We start from the raw sequence: 16,433 nt of genomic DNA on the forward strand, positions 1-16,433 counted from the left end.
AAATGTGCATGTGTATTCACGAGAAATTTAAAAAAACTGCAAATAACTGCAGGGAAGTAAAGTAAAATCATTGAGTATGAGTTTATTGGCAACATTGATGGTTCTGAAATCTTACAGCTATTTTTATTTCAAGTACCAAGCACTCACCCCATGTATTGCCAAGAATATATTCCGCTTGTTGGATGGACGCTAACTGCACTTGATGCCCACACTAGATCTATATTTCTAGAGGCTGAGATGCTAAAGCTCACAGCAAATGGTGAGGACTCTGTGACGATGTGAAAATGTGGGGTAAAAAAACGAAACATTGCTAAAATAAAGAGAGATGTTACTCTTATCCAGGGTGTCCAAGGTAATGGGAGAAAAAAAAACATGCTTAGAGAAAAGGCTTATTAACAGGCAGTGTCTGCGGACAGCACTTCTTTATCTCTCATCAAACCCCTTCAGTCGTATTGATCCGGAGTTTTAGGTCAGCCCGGTGATAGCGGCAGGGACCACCTGGGAGGAGGAGGAGCTCCCTGCATCACAAGACTGAGCATCTCTAATTCGAAGCTGAGTGGCAGTAACCCTGAGTTGGCCCTGAAATCGTTGCGAATCCTCCCACCTCCAACCCACACACCTAGGATGACTCTTTCCTGGTTGTCCAATGTCACTGCAAAGACCCCAAGCACAGTCTAGATTGAACTAACACTGGACCCGTCTGAAACTGGATCCTCTTTGTTACTCTTACAGAGGAGGGACTTGTTTATAAGGGTGGTCTGTAGATATACCTGCCACTTGGTGCATAATGTCCAGCAACGTAATGATGATTTTGCTGCTATAAACCTATATTTATTTAAAAAAAATCTAACCATCAAATAGCAAGACTTTTCTTTGGAACCGTGAACAGTCGTGAATGAGGTCATTTACGCTCCCTTAAAGCAGACACAGCCGTTTGTTTACTCAAGGTGACAAGAACAGAAACAATCTTCTTTTCTGACCAGAACTTTTAATTTTTCATATTCAGCAGCAGCCAATTGAATGCTCGCCATTTATGGACTATGCGGAGTAAACCAGAAATAAAGTGCAAAGGGACTGCGAGACAGAAACACAGATATTCTAAGTAGTCGGGTGTCTGTGTGGGAAAAATGTAAGTAAATAAATTTAAACGTGTTAAATTGTTTGGCTGCAGGTTGCTTGGTTAAGTTGCATTCAGTCAAGTAGTTGATCTGAAGTTGCACATGTTTTGTGGTAGGTTTATGTAGACTCACACACACTCACACACACATACAAAGTACTGCTTGGATTCAATATTTGGTGAGATGTTCTATGCCAAGTTTCATGTGTTCATATTTGTTATCTATAATAAATATTTTTATAGCTGAAATCTCTCTGCAGGAGCTTCCCTCGGTGCCCACATCAACGACTCTTAGTTGGATTCAGGTCTGTACTTTGACTGGGCCATTCTAACGTGTATACTACTGTTGCTCTGGCTGTGTGTTTAAGGTCACTATCCTGCTGAACGGCGTATATTTGGCCACGTTACAATCTAGCAGCCTCTGTCAGATTTACTCCCAGGACTGTCATGTATTGAGCTTCGTGCTTTCTTCCCTGGAAATCATTCACAGAAAGTCATTCACACGGCAATGGTGCTGCCACCACCATGTTTCAACGTGGGGACGGTGTGTCAAAGCTGATGTACAGTGTTAGTCTCTTTCCGCTCTGTGATGTAGCCCTACACGTAGGCCACAAACATTGCTTTTGCTTTCGTCTGGCCGTGACACTCTCTTTACACGTTTCCAAAATCCCTTATGTTTTTTTAGCAACGGCCAGATTTATGGAGCCCACGACCAACAGATTCTTCCACCTGAGCTGTAGATCTCTGCAGCCCATCCAGAGTTACCATGGGGGATTATTCTACTTTAGGTGGACAGTCATGTCTTGGTGGCACTGCACCCTGACTCCATTTTTGAACAACATCACACCTGTGCTATTCGTAAAGTTCCTTGATCTTCGTGACGTATTCTGATCTCAAGTTTCCCCCAAAAAAACGTCTGACGGCATGCTGCGATGGTGGAGGGGTAGTTATCACAACCCATTTAAGACCTTAGTGCTCGACGCGCCTGACCCCGGTTTGATTCAGGCCTGAGGTCCTTTACTGCATGTCTTCGCCTCTCTCTCAAACCCTGTTTCCTCTCAGTCTACTTTGAGAACATGTTGAAGAAGATTCTCAGTCATCCAGGTCGTGATCAATCCAAAAAAGGTTAAAAAATAAAACAACTGGACTTCTGTTCTGAAGCTCAAGACGTTTCGCTTCCATTCCAAGAAGCTTTTTCAATTTAAAATTCTACTTTGAAAAAAAAAAACGAACCACTGGTGCTGTTAAAAAAAAGAAAAAAAACTTCTGAGGAAGAGAAAATGCCCAACGAGGTGTCCTTTATCAGAAATTAATGGACAATGCAAAGGCATAATCCCACGTTTACCACGGTCACTTACGAAACAAATAAATATTAACTCAATTATTAATGCTCTAATGTTTTTGTCCACCGTTAAAATCATAAGTTTTCAACAAGAAGTGGCTAAAATTACTATTTTTTGTGACACGTTGCCAAGGTAAACAGCTCTGGCCACAGAACCTACAACATTTCACGTCAACTATCAACCGTCTTGCCATTTGAACCAGCACAATAATTTACAACAATCAGGCTATTTGACCAGAACCTTTTCATAGGTGTCCTACAAACTAAGATTAAATTAAACACTGGTGGACTCTTTATTGGTTACGTAACTTGTGAAGGCAACTGATTGTATTCCAGGTGAAGGAGGCCAAATACAAATACTTTCGGTGTATTTTTTGTAAACAGAAGGGAAACTATTTTCGAAAAGCCGTGTATCTTTTTCATTCCACGCTTTACATCGTGTTGTTCAGCTTCCAGCAGGACAAGCAAAACAGTCAGAGCTACAACGAAAGGGTTGTTGACCTAGTGATTAGAGCAGCACGCTTGTGCTCTGAGAAGGTTGCAAGTACCCGGTTTGATCCCCAGCGCCTGCACTCTGGGTCCCTGAGCAAGACCCTTAACCCCTGATTGCTCCCCAGGTGCCACACAGTGGCAGCCCACTGCTCCCCAAGGGGATGGGTTAAGATGCAGAAGTGAATTTCTCCATTGTGAGATCAATAATTTCAATCATTATCAATCAATCAGTATCCTCATGACGCATCTTAGTGTTAGAATGGCTCAAAGTCAAAGTCAATGTCAGTCCAGCAGAGAATTTCTGAGACTTAACATGAAAATGTCAGGCTCCCACGTACTCTTATTCCACATCACAATTATATTTGATTCTTATTGGTCTTTCTCATTAAATCCCAATAAAGTACTTCAATAAATTGAAGTTTGGGGTTGTAGAGTTGAAAGAACTGGTTTGCACGGCACCGCATGTAGAAAGTAATTTTAAGATAATGGTTTGCATTTTATTGCATTTCTTCTTTTTCACATTAGCTCTTATGATTATTATTACTTAAAATCTTCTCACTTGTACCACGATGTGTTTGTGTGAAGCACAAACGCAACTCTATCATCATCCTCTGGAAGCTGTTTTAGCTTTTTGTGATATCCGCTTGTACGAAGGCCAAAAGGGATGATGTCCTTCAGCTGTTAGATTAGTGCCACCCACTGGATAATTCCTGCCAACTACACTCCTCTGTGGACAAAGAGCTCTGTGGGATCCACAGCTGTGATTCCTGTGATTATTTATTAATCTCTTCCAAAAAAAAAATACAACGATCACTTTCAAATCATCTTTATCTAAGCCCCGGGTTGTGCCTCCTAATGAGAGGAACAGCGGCATTTAATCTCTGAATACTATATATCATTATGCTTCAGTGAGGGGATGAAATGCACGCGTACCTGAGCAAATAATTACATTTCAAAGCTGGTTTATTTGATGTCGTAAAGCCTGATGTTGAAAGTGTTGCGATAAAACAGAAGAAGTTTTCCAAATTTAGTGCGATTTTTTTTCCCCAGGGAACAAAGCTATCGGCATTTCCCTTTACGTGCTAGAAGATGTTTTCCAAGAACAATATTTGGAAGAAATAAGAATAGAGTAAATCATATCCTGTATGGCTTTCCCTTTTACAATACACGGCCGACACAATGCGCTGTGTTGTGCAGGCCCGACGGTTTTGTGCAGAATAACAGGCCCGGAGTACAAAGCCCATTTTACGAGGCTTTGTCTGTTCCCCGTCCAAAGAATACCGTCACATTATATTTCTGTTTACAAACATTACAACAACAAAAAAAAAGTTTCATGAATGTCCCGAGCTGAACATTGGTGCATTGTTAGAAAGAGTGTAAGCTGAGGAGCAGAGCTTTGGTCACAGGAGGAGGAAGAGAAGTGGGCGTGTGAAGGGGGAGGACTATTTCTTTTTTACAGTAGAAAGTTTACTTATTATAAAAACTACAAAGTAGGAGGGAGGACAGGATGTACTGGAAAGCTGGGGTGGGGCATAAAACGAGAGGAAAGGGGTTTAAAAGCAGAGACAGCTGCGCAGCACGCTGGCCGGGCCTAACGAGAAGACAAACGGGCCACAGGAGACAAGAGGAAGTCCACACACTCGTTTTTTTTTTATTGTTTTTCTTTTTGAGAGAACTCTGATTATGTAACCAAAAGAGCTGTTGCTTCACTCAGGGCCGTAAATCTATTTTCGGTGTGAACCAGTGTTCCTCTTTAACACTCTGAGAACACGGGGCGAGAGCCGCCACCGTATACTGTTGGTCTCATCTCTCCGTCGGTAAGGTGAATCTCACTCTTGCTAGTTTTGTTGGGTTGGATTTGCTGCAAAGAAGCAGTGTGTGTGTGTGTGTGTGGGGGGGGGGGGGGGGTGCAAGTTGTGTCCCTGGGCTGTTATCAGTGTTTTTTTCTCCCTTTATTTTGGTGCTCACTGTGCTTCAGGGGTTCATTTCTTCGCCTTCTTGTTTAAATTAAAGTTTTTGGCAGCAGACTCGTCTCTGTTTCGTTCCAACTCCTGATTTTGGTGCTGCTCCTCTTTGGATTCTCCTCAAATAAATTCAGGAAGTGTGGGGAAAAAAAGAGGGATGTACTGAGCATTAGGATTCCACTTGTTATGGTGATGAACACTGCTTTAATTGTTTTTTTTTTTTTTTAGTATGTATACATATTTTCTCTGAGGTGATGTTTTGTTATTCTTGCCGCTGCGGCAGCCTGAGCACAGAGGAAACGATGAGCTGCTGCTGCTGTTTCTGTTGGGGTGCTGGTCAAATTCCTGTTTCTCTGCTTTCTTTTCTTCCAGCACCAGCAGGCGTTATGGATCTGCAGCGTTTCCTGTGCTGGAAAGTTGTGCCACTTCTCCTCTTGTGTAAGACCGCGTTTGTTCCATGCATATTGTTCCATGCATATATGTAACATAAGCATTGATTCATCGTATCATAACTTGTTTGTATTGTTTTTGAGATTCTTAACGGACAAACTAAGGGCACGCAGTAGGAAATTCTCCACCCTTTGTCCCCAGGGCCGGGTAGATTTTGGTGCATACCAATACTTTATATTTTTGACAGAAACTCAGAAAGAAAGAAGCTAAAGGTCTCTCTGCAGGATGACACAGCAGAACACTTTAATCGTCTCCGAAAGCAGAAGTCGAAAACTTTTGATCCCGCGCTTTCTCATAAACACGAGACTTCCTGTAAAGCGCCTCCTGCTTTGGTAACCCTCTGTTGTATTATTTACTCGTCCTCCACAGTCTGAGGATCAGGTTAAGACAAATGATTAATAGCTCTTGTGGCGCACGCGTGCAAGCTTTAACGGGGTTTGACAACGACGCTGGGATGCTGATGCGGTTTGACAGCTATCAGATTGCACATGGGTGACATGCATCATAAATCATCACCTGGCATTATGTGACAGACAGTATAGGCCTCGCGTCCGTGCATATATGTAACATAAACATTGATTCGTTGTATCATAACTTGTTTGTATTGTTTTTGAGATCCTTAACGGACAACTAAGAGCACGCAGTAAGAAATTCTCCTCCCTTTGTCCCCAGGGCCGGGTAGATTTTGGTGCATGTCGGTGCACATCGTCAACGAGCAGCCGGTGCACGTGATCCCAGGCGCCACGCTGGTTCTCACCGCCCGCATCCAGAAGGATCCCCGGGAAGAGATCTCCACGATAACCTGGGCACGGGAGCCTGAAACTGGAACCGATCGGACAAAAGTGACGCTGGCCACATGTCCTGCCAGAGGCCCAAAGTGTTCTGGTGGCGGGCCAGATGTGCAGATGAGCCTGGAGCAGCAGGAGACGACGCTCCAGGTTAACAGCTACACCTCAGCAGACAGCGGCGAGTACTCGGTGACTGTGACGGACGGCTCAGGAGGGAATGCCACCGGGCGCTGCATCGTCCGGGAGTACGGTACGGTATGACGGGCAGCGCTAGGAGGAAATTAATTAGGCTTTACACTCAGCTTATTACACTGTATTTAAATCTGGTCAGGAACTTACATTCCTACCCTGACTCTGGCCAGATGGACGTCGTTCCGCCGAGCTCCGGCTTCCTCACATCCATCTGGCCAGAGTCAGGTCATTATAAAAAACAAATACTTTTTTCTGCATGCATGTGAGTTTGCTTTCCTTTACCAAAAAAGGGATATTTCAAAAAGTTAGGATGATTATGAACCTTCATCCCTCACATAATGAAGTACATGTACTTCACATGTTGCTGTATGCGGTGACAACAAAAAGCAAAGGATGAAAACACTCTCCCGCCTGTTTCACACGTCATGATAATGTTTGCGGATGTTTCTCGTGTTTTTGTGCAATATATTTTTTCTACATGGGCAAAAAACTGGCCACGTAGGGAAGGTCGTCCGACGTGTCTGCACTATTTCATTTCTCCATGTAATGCAAACGTGGAAATACCCTCCACAAGCAGAAGGCTTTTCCTACACATGTCAGAATGGAATAGAAATATCCTTTATTTTGGGAAATTCAGGCGGACCAGCAGTAAAAAAAAGTGCATTAAGGGATGTAGATTTAAGTTTTGGTTTAAAAAAAAATAATTAAATAAGAGAAAGTAGGTACACCTGGTCTGACGTTCTGTTAGCTTTGACTCCATCCAGGGATGCAGATCATCTGCTATTACCATATAACATAGAAAGGATTCCTGGATCAATGTGTGTTTCTGTGCTTTATGTGTCTCTGCTCTGTCTTCTCTAACCTTCAGTCAGTCGAGGCTGATGACCGTTCACACTGAGCCTGGTTCTGGTTCTGCTGGAGGTTTTTCTTCCTGTTAAAGGGGAGTTTTCCTCTCCACTGTCGCTTCATGCATGCTCAGTATGAGGGATTGCTGCAAAGCCTTCGACAATGCAGACCACTGTCCCTGTGGCTCTACGCTCTTTCAGGAGAAGTGAATACTGCTTGTCAAGACTTGATGCAATCTGCTGAGTTTCCTCAGAGAGGAAACTTTTTGACCAATCTGTCTGTGTAATGTGATTGAATTTGACTTTGTAAAGAGCCTTAGGATGACGTGTGTTATGAATTGGCGCTACATAAATAGAATAGAATTGAATTAAACTGAAAAAAGACTGAATAGTGAGGGCGGATTTACAACACACGTTACAATCTACATGTGAAACACGTGAATTTAGTTATTTTTGCCACTGAATTCAATAGGCTCTGAACGGACATGAAATGTTCAACTTCAGGCTCTACTTGCAAATTAAACCCTATAGATTATTTGTTTCTTTAACAGTCGATAGTTGCAGCTCTTGTAGGGGGACGTTCTTAACCTGTTACTGTCTATTAAAGGTCAGCAGATGCTGAAGCCCGTAAAGGGCAACGGTTGTTTGTGATGGGAAGCCATTTCTGTGGACTCTGTTGTAGTGCGACAATTTGAAACGGCTCCAACAGCAAACAGGCGCTGCACATAAATCCCCCTGAATGATCACAGAGAGGCAGGACCGGCTCACCTCCTTCAGCTGATGTACTCTGGCCTTTTTAGTTTCACATCCAGCCGAATCATCAGCGTAACGAATTTTTTCCTTAATGTCACTCCGGAACCAGTTGTTTTCTTCTGAAGAGAACGTCTCGTTTAATAATGTAGCACTGGAAATTTAATTCGCCCAAAGGCTTTGTTCTCCCGCGTCTCCTTTTTTTTGTTTTCGCCTCTCCAGATGACTTCTCTCTCACTGTAGCTCTCCAGCTTTCACTTTTTTCCCTTCATCCCATTTTCAGACTCAATACCTCCCTCTCTGATCTCATTATTGGCTCTCAACCTGAGCCAGCTTCTCCTGACAGCATTAAACGTCTCTCAGGTTTCTTCGTCCTGGACCCTCTTTGATAGGCGTGCGCCGTTATTCCTATTTTATAACGACCAGAAGCCCTGAGCTGGGGGGCACTTCGCACCTCTTGTTTCTATCTAGCTCGGGGGCTTTTACCCACTCGCCTGTCGTGATTTTTGACCCCGTCGCCGTTTCTCTGTCCCCGCAGAGGCTGTCCATCATGTCTCCGTCAGCATCAACACGTCTCACTCCTCGCTGATTTGCCACGAGGCGTGGGGGACGGACCCCAGCTTCAGCTGGCTGCACGAGAGAGCTGCCATCACCCAGCAGGTGGGGAGGGTGTCCAAGGACGGAAGCATGCTGTTTGTGACCATGACTCCCATTTGTGGCCACTTCACCTGCATGGTGGGCAACAGGCTGGGATACAGTTCTGCCACATACACAGCAGGTATGGTCTCCCTTTTAACCCGCGCGTCTGCTTCTTTATCTTTTCAAAAGCTTTAGATGCAGTTCTGAGTACTGTAAATATTTATTTTTAAAGCTGCACAGGTCAGACGTACTGTTTTAAAGGTATACTATGCAACCGGGGTTGATTTTCCAGCGGGGCTCCCCCCAGAGGGCGAAAGTAAAAGTGCACTGTCGTAAAGATGCTCAGCTGTTCTGGTTCCTCCATCAAGCCAGGCGCGGTTGTTTTGAGTTTAGCAGACAGGTGAACGCAACGAAAAGTGGAAAAAACGGCAGTACAAACAATGACTAACACAGTGAAAGTATGAATATCAAGCTTCCCGCAGCGCTATCTTGGCGAGGCGGCCGCCGGCAACATTCAAAAAAATAATAATAATAATAATAATAAAAAGAAAATAGATATGCTTGCATGTTTATTTGAGGTTAACACGCGGTTCTTTGTTGTTGCTTTCGCGCGTGCATATAGTGAATGGCAGGGCAAAAACACATGGAGTTCTCGCCGTAAAGCAAGACCGACTCTCGCGGTCTTGCACGAGACTTCTGAGCCTGTGTGTGCGGGCCGAGGGCTCCTGCAATTGCAAGTGCGGTATTTCCCCCACAGACCACCAGGGCGGCCGAGAAAACCTTTGTTCAACCTGAAATGACTCATTTAATCATCCAAAACGGTATGGAACACATTAATTAACTGAAAAATGTTGCATAGTATGCCTTTAACAACTGGATTGGAGAAGGAAATGTTTATTTGTAGCAGCGAACACAGTTATGAGTATCGCTGCCACTTCGGTTTTGTCTGTTTTGACTGCTGCTTAAGGAAAACTCTGAAATGGCATCCGGTTCTTATGACGTTATTATGTTCAGTAGATGCATTGCTTTTTTTATTGCTGATAAAAGGTGCACAAAAAAAGTAAAATAAATGCATCTTTTAATTGAGAAACATCACTTTAAGAAACAACATATTAAGAAAATTCAACAGGAATTTTCAACAATTCCTATAAAATAAATGCAAGTGCAGCATTTATTCATTTTTTTTACATCATTCTTAGCTTGAATAAGAGCCCAATTCATTGCATCATCAGCAGGCGCAGTTAGAAGGGTTGTTAGTGAGGGAGGGTTTAAAAATGTTTGAAGCTCCCAGGTGGAGAACTTCCATTAAAATAAACTTTTAAATAGATTGGACAAAATAATATGGTTCTGGAAGATGTTAACTCTCAATGCAAGGCAAGGCAAACTTATTTTTATAGCACAATTCAGTACACAGACAATGCAAAGTGCTTTACATGATTAAAATACAGGAAATAAAGCAGAAACAAAGCAAGTAGGAAAAAGCAGTTGGATTATAAAAAAACAAAAAAACAAAAAAAAATGCATTCGACTGTTTCACTAGTGCAGTTGAATGCAGTCCTAAACAAATGTGTTTCTAGTCTTGACTGGATACAAAAGCATCCCCCTCTTGCCTTATTCATTCCTTATTTTAATTGATTTCAAATCCATTTATCTTTTTCTTTTTGTTTAGTTTACAACTATGAACTATTTGTGTTGGTCTGGTGCATAACATACCAGTTTGTGGTTGTAAAGTAACAAAATGTGGAAGGTTTTGCACGCCAGTGACTGTATGAAGAAAATGTTTTACCTAAAGGGCTACTTTTGCGTTTGTGATCTAAATCGCAGGAACGGCAGCGAATACAAATATACGTTTGTTGTTTCATTTCAAGTCCGCCTGTGTTTCTGCTCCATGGATTTCCAGACATCAGACTCCCTACCTTGTGGCTGTCTGAGCTCCATCCTGGCTGCACTTTGTTCCTGCGTGTTGTATCTACTGTGCTGTTTTTTCTGATAAAGGATTTTCCACGGTGGGATCAATAAATCACTGTCGCTGCTTGAGCTGCCGCCGCTTGCAAAGCTGCTAAACAGGCGAGACAAATGCAATTGTCTGCCAAAGAGCAGGATGATCCAAAGGCTGTCTGGGTATTTTAGGGCACTTTCTGTTATCTTCTTCTGTTTTACTGAGTTTATAGACTTGTTACAGTGGACCTTTTGTGCGCTTTAAGAGCAGACATGTCAGAAGTCTTGTTTTGCTTTCCCTTTTCATCCTTTTTTTTTCTTCTTCTTCTTCTTCTTGGCTTACAGCACCTTGTGAAAGCGGGGGCAGAGGGACGACGGTCGCCGTGGTTTGTCTTGTCCTCCTGCTGCTGGTGTGTGGAGCAGCGCTGGCATTTCTCCTGTGGAGGTACAGGAGCAAACATAAACACTGTGTCAGACACAAATCTTATTTCAGGCCATGCTCTGAAGATGAAGCCAATGCTGTGAGAGAGAGAGAGTGAAAGAGAGAGAGAGAGAGAGAGAAAATAAAAAAAGAAAAGCAATAATAGCACGGGGAGAGCGAAACAGAAAAATACGACATGGCATCCTCCCACACGCTATGCAACATGACAGGCCAGGTTGCATCTGCTGACAAAACAATTGTCACTTTTTTTTTTTTTACTTGAATCTGTTCACAGTTTGTCACTGCTGTTTGATCTAAATTGAACACTTCTTTGCAGGAGGCGCACGGAGAATAACAGAGGAGAGAGGCTGTACGAACACGCGGACGACACGGCCTAAAGAAAAAAAAAAAGAAAAAGAGAAAGTCCTGAGGTGTTGCTGAAAAGTCTCAGAGGAGAAGAGTGGATGAAGCGCACAGTGAGGGTGGGAACTTCCTGCCCTGTGGCCTGTGTGACCTCACGCTGCACGGGAACAATGTGGCGAGGGAACTGCTTTCAGACAAATGTCGAAAATAGCCACAAGTGGATGTTTGGCTCCGCAGTGCCTCCTGCTTTGCCTGATTTTTTATTTAATTTTTTCCAATGGAACTTAATTTTATTTCTCAAATTGTGTATAAATGTGCTGTATTGCTCTCAACTGGAATCCCTTTACATGATGTAACAGAAACATTATGTTCTATTTATTTGCACACACTGCTGTTTGTCAGGAAATAGAAAGTTTTAAAAGGATGCACAGAGTTTCATGTGTGCTTAGACGCGACTTTCTCTCGCTTTCTTTCATTTCCAGTGTTCAGGTTGCAGATACTTGCACACAGATTTACAGCTAAGCAGCAGAAGCTAATAGGAAACACTCGACTTGGAGCAGAGCCGGCCCACGGCGGCTTGAGGACCTGAGCGAAGGGTTCCTATACACGGTCTTAAAAAGTCAGGAGAAGTGCCAAATCTGATTTTATCTCTTATTTTTTAAGCCTGGATAGAATTTAATAAATAAGAACATTTAATAAGGAAAATTATTTAAATTTCAACACTTTCCATATTCTCAAACATATTAATATTTTAATTTAATAAAGGTGCTTTTTTTTTAATTCATTTTTGCATGACATATATCCTTTCTCTTAGATTTGCTACATCACATTTCTGGTTTTCATCTAGTTTTATTAATCATTTTGGTTTCAGTTACTGACAAATGCCACAGATAAACATACAAGCATCCAAATTTTTAAAAACGAGGATCGTGAGGCTTCTTTTGGTTTTTAGATCCTCTTATTTCAGCGTTTTACGCACTAAACCGGTGGTTAAGAGCAGTAAATCTTTATTCCTACTGGATTTGACAACTCTAAATGTAATAGGTTTTGAAATCGATCTATTTTAAGTTATTACAGACGCCTAAAAAAAAAACCTCTAAAATGACCCTTTTCTGTACTACCGAACAGGAACCAAAAATGTGGAAATTTGTGTTTAGAAAGTATGAAATCTTAAAATGGAAAATAGAAATAATTTAACCAAGTTCAATTTGGGACCCAATATTTACCAATGCTGACCTTACCTTTAAATTATCCACTCTTGATCATTTGTTTGTTGTTTTTCTGGTGGTTTTGTTTTTAATCGTTAATATTTTACAGCTGGGACCAGGTTTGACGTAGCGTTCACAAGCAACCATAGAAATAAATTGCTCCTTGACCTATTTACAAACATTTGTGTGTAAAAAAAAATAATTCCCAGTTCAGATTTAAATAAATTAGCTTTAAAATTATGACTCAGTCAACACAACTTTCTAACAAATTAAATATCTTCTTGGAGATACTAGAGGACCTTAAAGCACCCTCAAGGTTTGTTATTTCCTCAGGCCGGCGCTGCTTGGAAGCTTCAGAAAAAGAAATGCCACGACAGCTCCATAAAATAATGATAAAACTACTACTTTTATCTTTATTTTATGGAAAACAAATAAGCAATTACCTGTTGAATACTTAAACAAATCCCCACCCTCAGGAGATAGAATGCACCTTCAAATATAAACGTGACTACATTAACTAAAAATGTAGTGGTGTTCATACTTGTGTGGACTCGTTTGAGCAGATGAATGTGGCACCTTCAGAAATCTGAAAAATGCACCAAAGAATGAGCCAGACTGGTGGAAGGACGCAATTCTCCTCATATATTGGCAGCGTGTTTGGGAGATTGTCTGAAAATACGCCCACAGCTAACCCTGAATTTAAATCATTCAATTCAATTCAATTTTATTTATATAGCGCCAATTCATGATTCATGGCTTTCCAAAATTCAATTCAATCGGATTATACAGATTGGTCAAAAAAAAAATCCTATCTGAGGAAACCCAGCAGATTGCATCAAGTCTTGACAAGCAGCATTCACTTCTCCTGAAAGAGCGTAGAGCCACAGGGACAATTGTCTGCAATGTCCATGGCTTTGCAGCAATCCCTCATACTGAGCAAGCATGAAGCGACAGTGGAGAGGAAAAGTCCCCTTTAACGGGAAGGAAAAACCTCCAGCAGAACCAGGCTCAGTGTGAACGGCCATCTGCCTCGACAGAGTTATATATCACTTAATCTATCAGGAGCTCGTTAAGACAATAAATAATCCTCTGGGTCTCCCCATATTGTTTAGCAGCACAGTAATCTAGAATGAATCTAGACTTCTGACTTTGAAGTTAAAGAATCTCTGAAAGCTTATTCTTACTTTCCTCCTGAAGAAGCATAGAGCCACAGGGAGAGTCGTCTGCATTGTTGATGGTTTTGCAGCAATCCCTCATAATGAGCAAGCATGAAGCGACAGTGGAGAGGAAAAACTCTCCTTTAACAGGAAGGAAAACCTCTAGCAGAACCAGGCTCAGTGTGAACGGTCATCTGCCTCGACAGAGTTATATGTGACTTAATCTATCAGGAGCTCGTAAAGCCAATAAATAATCCTCTGGGTCTCCCCATATTGTTTAGCAGCACAGTAATCTCAGTGAATCTAGACTTCTGACTTTGAAGTTAAAGAATCTCTGAAAGCTTATTCTTACTTGTGTATATATATATATAGATATACGTATGTATATATATATATCTATATATCTATATATATATATATATATATATCGATAGATAGATAGATAGATAGATAGATAGATAGATAGATAGATAGATAGATAGATAGATCTATATCTATATAGATATAAATCTATATATGTCTATATATAGATATATATAGGTCTGCATATATATATATATATATATATATATATATATATATATATATATATATATATATATATATATATATATATATATATATATATATATATATATATATATATAGGTCATCTGTAGGTCAACTTTACATGGAAAGTATCTGTGAACATAAATCAAGTCTCTATTGGATTTCTATCTGTACTTTGACTAGGCCATGTTATGGCATTAACTTTCTTGAATTTATACTATTCCATTCGAGCCCCGACTCTATGATTTGGATCATAATCCAGCCAAAAAATTAATGACCACCTTAGTCCACCTGCTGGAAGCCTCCAGCAGGTTGTTATCCAGGATTGCCCAGCATTTGGCTCCATTCATCTCCCCGTCATTTAGGATCCGCCTCCTTGTCCATGCTGAACAAAAGCATCTCCACAGTATAATTCTGCCACCACCATGTTTCATATTGTAAGAAAATTGAACAAAGGTATAGACTCCATTATTTAGGTGACCTCTGAAGGCAAAATGTTGCACTTGGAGGGGTTTCGTCATAAGAGGCCAACCGTTTCAGACTTAAATTTTCCTTCCACAGTTTCTTTCCACTTCAAAATAAAATAATTACTTTATATTGGTCCATATACACTGAGTACATTGGCATATTTAACAGATCAAAGGTTACGGATGTAATGAGACAAAATGTAAGCAGGTTTTGTGGCCATTGATACTGTCGCAGTGGTCTGAATGGCCCCACCAGAGGCTGTAGTCTTCTAAGTGAACATACAAAGGAAGCATGTTGTGATCATGCTGTGAATTCAAGTTGGCACATTTACTTTGTGGGAGTTTATTTTATTTTTATTTTTTTTGTCTGTTGCTGTTTTTGCTCCACAAACTGAACGAAGCGTTCCTGGTGTCGATCCAGAAACCGCAGAGTTGTGTCCAAAAATAAGGCTGGACACATCATCGTGCACTGAATACTCCGACAGTGCACTCATTGCTCTCAAGCCTTTTAACCTCCAGCATTGTTACCGATGTGCTCCATCGAGCCACATGCAGGAAGTGAAACCAAATGGGTCAAGAGAGCGACAGGCTTTTTTTGGGTTAGAGGGGAAAGTGGAAAAAGAAAAAAACAACCGCCATCAAAGTTTTGAAGGCGCTTTTGAGAGTTTGCCAGAGATCTCTTTTTCTCTGAAAAGTTATTTTGTAATGTAACAGAAAAGTTGCTGCATTTTCTGTAAAATACTCCATAACATTGCTAAACCTTAAACTGATGTGATTGTAGATCAGATCTTCAGGTCCCTGCGGGCGCACCCCGGTGCCGAGCAGACAATGATGAAATATTCTGAAAACGAGAAGAAAATGTGTTTAATACAAACCTCAGCTTCAGAGTGGGAGTCGGTTTCCTGTCGGCATTCATCCCCAGTCAAAGAAATGTGACATACATAGGAACAGTTGCAAATTCAGGCAATATTTAATAAGTGAACCGTTTTCCGAATCAGATTTAATTTCTTTTGCTAAATCCCCCCCTGCCGCCAGTCTATTTCCACATTTCTGGTTGTATTGTTATTTTTTTTTTTTCTTGAGTGCTGGCTACAGAGGGGGTTGAGCTGCAGGGCGAGCTCATATATCAGGTGGAGAAGAATCTAAAAGTTGCACAGCCAAAGCCGGACATAAAATAATAAATATGTACTAAAATATCCAGGATAGTTTCCAACTTTAATGACCAGACATGCTTCTAAAGGAGATTGAAGGGCCAGTGAAATATTCCCAGCCATTATCCAGACATTGATCTGATGTCACAAACAGTCGCAAACCTTGGTCTCTCAGAAATCAGCAGCAAGCCACAGAGTTATCTTATTGCTAAATACTGATAACAAATTGCAATTTTTTTTTTTGTTTCTTTATGCTCCCAAGCTTCCTGCAGACTCTCTGTAGACAGAAAGCTGATGACATAAATTCATATTTAGATTTGTTAGATAACTTTCTAAAGAGGAACTGAGGAGTTTTTAGTATGAAGGCAGATATGATGTCAGGACAACAGAAAAAAATTAAAGATAAAACAGTTTCGTCTTTTTTATTGGCAGTAAAATACTTGTATTTTTAGCTATTTCCCATGAAGTCTTCATCAGAAGAAAAAGAACTGAGCATGCTGTGTTTGAGCTTCGGCCAAGAACGCCGCAAGGACTTGATGAGGCTAACGTACTGAGCTTTCATAGGTATATAAACTGCTGATCGTCTCTTCGTCTAATCAG

The 16,433-nt window shown here is 41.2% G+C and overlaps 1 protein-coding gene across 2 annotated transcripts; it reads left to right on the forward strand.

The window, feature by feature from the left end:
* The first annotated feature begins 4,453 nt into the window (after positions 1 to 4,453).
* Positions 4,454 to 11,725, forward strand: si:dkeyp-97a10.2. 2 transcript variants are annotated; one of them, XM_021309971.2, is made up of 6 exons: positions 4,454 to 4,773; positions 5,288 to 5,353; positions 6,038 to 6,403; positions 8,479 to 8,718; positions 10,863 to 10,962; positions 11,276 to 11,725. In XM_021309971.2, exons 2-6 carry the CDS (start codon positions 5,302 to 5,304, stop codon positions 11,334 to 11,336), a joined length of 819 nt encoding a protein of 272 aa, XP_021165646.2. In that variant the 5' UTR covers positions 4,454 to 4,773; positions 5,288 to 5,301; the 3' UTR covers positions 11,337 to 11,725. The 2 variants fall into 2 exon arrangements, with proteins under 2 accessions (XP_021165646.2, XP_012706876.2); XM_012851422.3 differs by having other exon boundaries at positions 4,454 to 4,768.
* The last annotated feature ends 4,708 nt before the right edge of the window (positions 11,726 to 16,433 follow it).

Source organism: Fundulus heteroclitus, chromosome 3 (assembly GCF_011125445.2).
Source record: "Fundulus heteroclitus isolate FHET01 chromosome 3, MU-UCD_Fhet_4.1, whole genome shotgun sequence".
Taxonomy (NCBI): Eukaryota; Metazoa; Chordata; class Actinopteri; order Cyprinodontiformes; family Fundulidae; genus Fundulus; species Fundulus heteroclitus.

Coding starts and splice junctions, on each gene's coding strand:
- si:dkeyp-97a10.2 (XM_021309971.2), top strand. CDS start 5,302: ATGGATCTGCAGCGTTTCCTGTGCTGGAAAGTTGTGCCACTTCTCCTC. Junction 6,404..8,478: donor CTGCATCGTCCGGGAGTACG/GTACGGTATGAC, acceptor CTGTCCCCGCAG/AGGCTGTCCATCATGTCTCC. Junction 10,963..11,275: donor CTGGCATTTCTCCTGTGGAG/GTACAGGAGCAA, acceptor ACTTCTTTGCAG/GAGGCGCACGGAGAATAACA.